Genomic DNA, 2,760 nt, shown 5'->3' on the forward strand with positions numbered 1-2,760 from the left:
GACGCGGTTGTGCGCCCACTTTGTGTAACCTTTCCTTTCTTCCTGCATTTGAAAAAAGTAGATGGCCCTGCTGGGGCATGTAATGAACCATGGTATCCGTACCATTATGCTATGTTTATTGTTCTTGTGTTGTGTTGTGACATTTGTGCTCCACGTAGACGTAGAGGGATAACTTAGCTTTTCGTACGCTCGGGGTAGTTTCCCATCTCTTGAGGGCGCGCCTTCTGGCATCTGGTGAGGTCTCCTTGCTGCCAACTCGGGAGCAGCTGACCTCAGGAGGCATCGCGAAGCTGCATGATTTGTTAGGATATCTGTCGGGCGCCTTGTTCCTCCTTGCACGAGCCCTCAGGCATGGGCTGATCACGGCTTAGCGCACCACGTCGTGGTACCCATGGGGCACGGACCTATGGGGGTGCGCCAATCGGGAGTCATTCGAGGGCGCCTCGCGAAGATCATGGGAGCCGAAGCTCTGGGGAGACAGGGCTTTGGCGAGGTGCGTTTGCCCGTGGTCTAGGTTAGCCCAGCACAAGCACGCACCTGCCCAGCCCCCGCGCAAGGCGTACGAGGGAGAGCGTCAGGCAACTGCTGCCCTCCCTGACTCAAGACAAAGAAGCGAGCGAGGTAAGAGAAAAGGGAAACCCAGCCAAGTAATCGAGAAACACCAGAACTTCAAATTCCATTAAAAAGGTTGCAAACCAGCTACTGAAAGTAAATGAACAGTCGCGTCTGGCGCCTAGTCTAGTCTTCTCACCAGCGCGGAGCTAAGTGCTGCCACTAGGACGTGGGAGGGAGCCCCCGAGGACCGAGGGCGGCACTCCAGGGACTCCGGGGCATGTACAGCCCCACTCATTATTACGTGAGAGTGTCACGAGCGGAGACCTTCACAGGCACTAGGCCTTGCTTCATGGGTAGAACTTCCAGCGGTGCTGGATGTTCCAGGCGTTCTGGATGGGGATCCCGTCCTGCATCTCCAGGTGCATGGCGCCAGGCCTGGAGATGCGGGTTATCCTAAACGGGCCCTCCCACATGGGTGAGAGCTTATGCAGCCCTTCCCTGGAGAGCACCTGCCTAAGGACGAGATCGCTCACCTCGAGCGTCATGGAGCAGACGTTGCGGCAGTGGTACCGCCGCAACGCCTGCTGGTACCTTGCCGCTCGGAGCGAGGCTTGGCGGCGGTGTTCCTCTCCCAGCACGAGGTCCATCCCCCGCATGGCATCCTGACGTGCCTCGTCAAACGCCAAGATCCGCGCCGAGTGATGCTTGACCTCATGAGGGAGAACCGCTTCGGCTCCGTAGACGAGGAAGAATGGAGTCTCGCCCGTCGGCTTGGTGGCGGTGGTGCGGATGGACCACAACACGGACTGGAGCTCGTCGTGCCAGCCTCTGCCGCAGGCCTTGAGCCTCTTCTTGAAGGTTCTTGTCTTGAGGCCTCTCAGGACCTTCCCGTTGGTGCGTTCAGCTTGGCCGTTGCTCCCGGTGTGCGCTACTGAAGCGTAGTAGATCTGTGTTCCAAGGTTAGCACAATATGTTTTGAAGAGATTGCTAGTGACCTGCGAGCTGTTATTAGTGATGATACGATTAGGGACTCCGAACCGGCTCACGAGGACCTTAATGAACTTGACTGCTGAGCCGGCAGGGATGGTACGTACTGGCTCCACCTCCGCGCACTTGGTGAACTTGTCGACGGCGACGTAGAGGTAGCGGTAGCCCCCGGGCGCTCGAGGGAACGGACCCAGAATGTCTAGCCCCCAGACCGCGAATGGCCATGAGAGCGGAATAGTTTGGAGGCCCTGAGCAGGTTGGTGGATTTGCTTGGCGTGGAACTGGCATGCCTCGCAGGACCTTACCTGCTCGGTTGCGTCGCTGAGAGCCGTGGGCCAGTAGAACTCACTGTGGAACGCCTTGCCCACCAAGGTGCGTGACGACAAATGATGCCCGCAGTCCCCACCATGTATGTCAGCTAACGGCTCGCACCCCTGCTCCCTGGAGATACATCGCAAGGAAACATCATTCGACCATTTTTGATACAGCTCAACATCCTGAATGCAGTATGATGTAGCCTGCCGGGCCACGCGCTCCACATCTTCCTCCTTCTCTGTCAGTGTTCCTTGCATCAGGTATGCCCTGGACTCTTCGGCCCAGCTCCCCTCCTGGGGCTCAAGCGCTAGGAGCAGGGCTGCTCCTGAGGTCGGACCACAGGCGGGGGTTCCCAAGGCTGGAGGTGGGGGAAGCCCCTCCTGAGGTGGCGCCGGTTCCGCAGCCGGAGGGGCTGCTGAAGTCTTGAAGAGTCGTTCCTCGAAGATGTCGGGCTCCTGGGGCAGGCGTCTGGACGTCCTCTTGGCAATCTCGTCGGCTTCCTTGTTCGTGTCACGGGGCACGTGCTGCAGTTCCAGGCCCAAGAATTGCTTCTCTATTTTGCATACCTCCGCGAGGTATGCCTCCATATGCTCATCCTTCGGCTCGTATACCTTGTTGGAGAAGTTGACGAGGAACTGTGAGTCAACCCTTATGGTGAGACATTTCACTCCCAAGGCAACCGCAGCCTTAAGGCCAGCGATCAAGCCTTCGTACGCCGCGATGTTGTTGGAGACCTTCTCGCCCTACTGGAAGTAGAGCTGCACGACGTAGTAGAGCTTGTCCTGGGTGGGCGAGATGAGCACGGCTCCAGCCCCCGCGCCCTAACGAGCGAACGCGCCGCCGAAGTACATGATCCAACCATCTAGCGCTTCACTTCCTGGCGAGAGGGATCAGTTTCGCCTC

The 2,760-nt window shown here is 58.3% G+C and overlaps 1 protein-coding gene across 1 annotated transcript; it reads right to left on the minus strand.

Annotated features, from left to right (window-relative positions):
- Positions 1–515: 515 nt before the first annotated feature.
- Positions 516–2,114, minus strand: LOC109758488 (uncharacterized). Its single transcript, XM_020317346.1, has 3 exons — positions 1,848–2,114; positions 1,363–1,502; positions 516–594 (listed from the first exon to the last, which is right to left on the minus strand). The coding sequence occupies exons 1-3, from the start codon at positions 2,112–2,114 to the stop codon at positions 516–518; spliced, it is 486 nt and encodes a 161-aa protein (XP_020172935.1).
- Between the last annotated feature and the right edge of the window lie 646 nt (positions 2,115–2,760).

Source organism: Aegilops tauschii, chromosome 2 (genome assembly GCF_002575655.3).
Source record: "Aegilops tauschii subsp. strangulata cultivar AL8/78 chromosome 2, Aet v6.0, whole genome shotgun sequence".
In the NCBI taxonomy this organism is placed as follows: Eukaryota; Viridiplantae; Streptophyta; class Magnoliopsida; order Poales; family Poaceae; genus Aegilops; species Aegilops tauschii.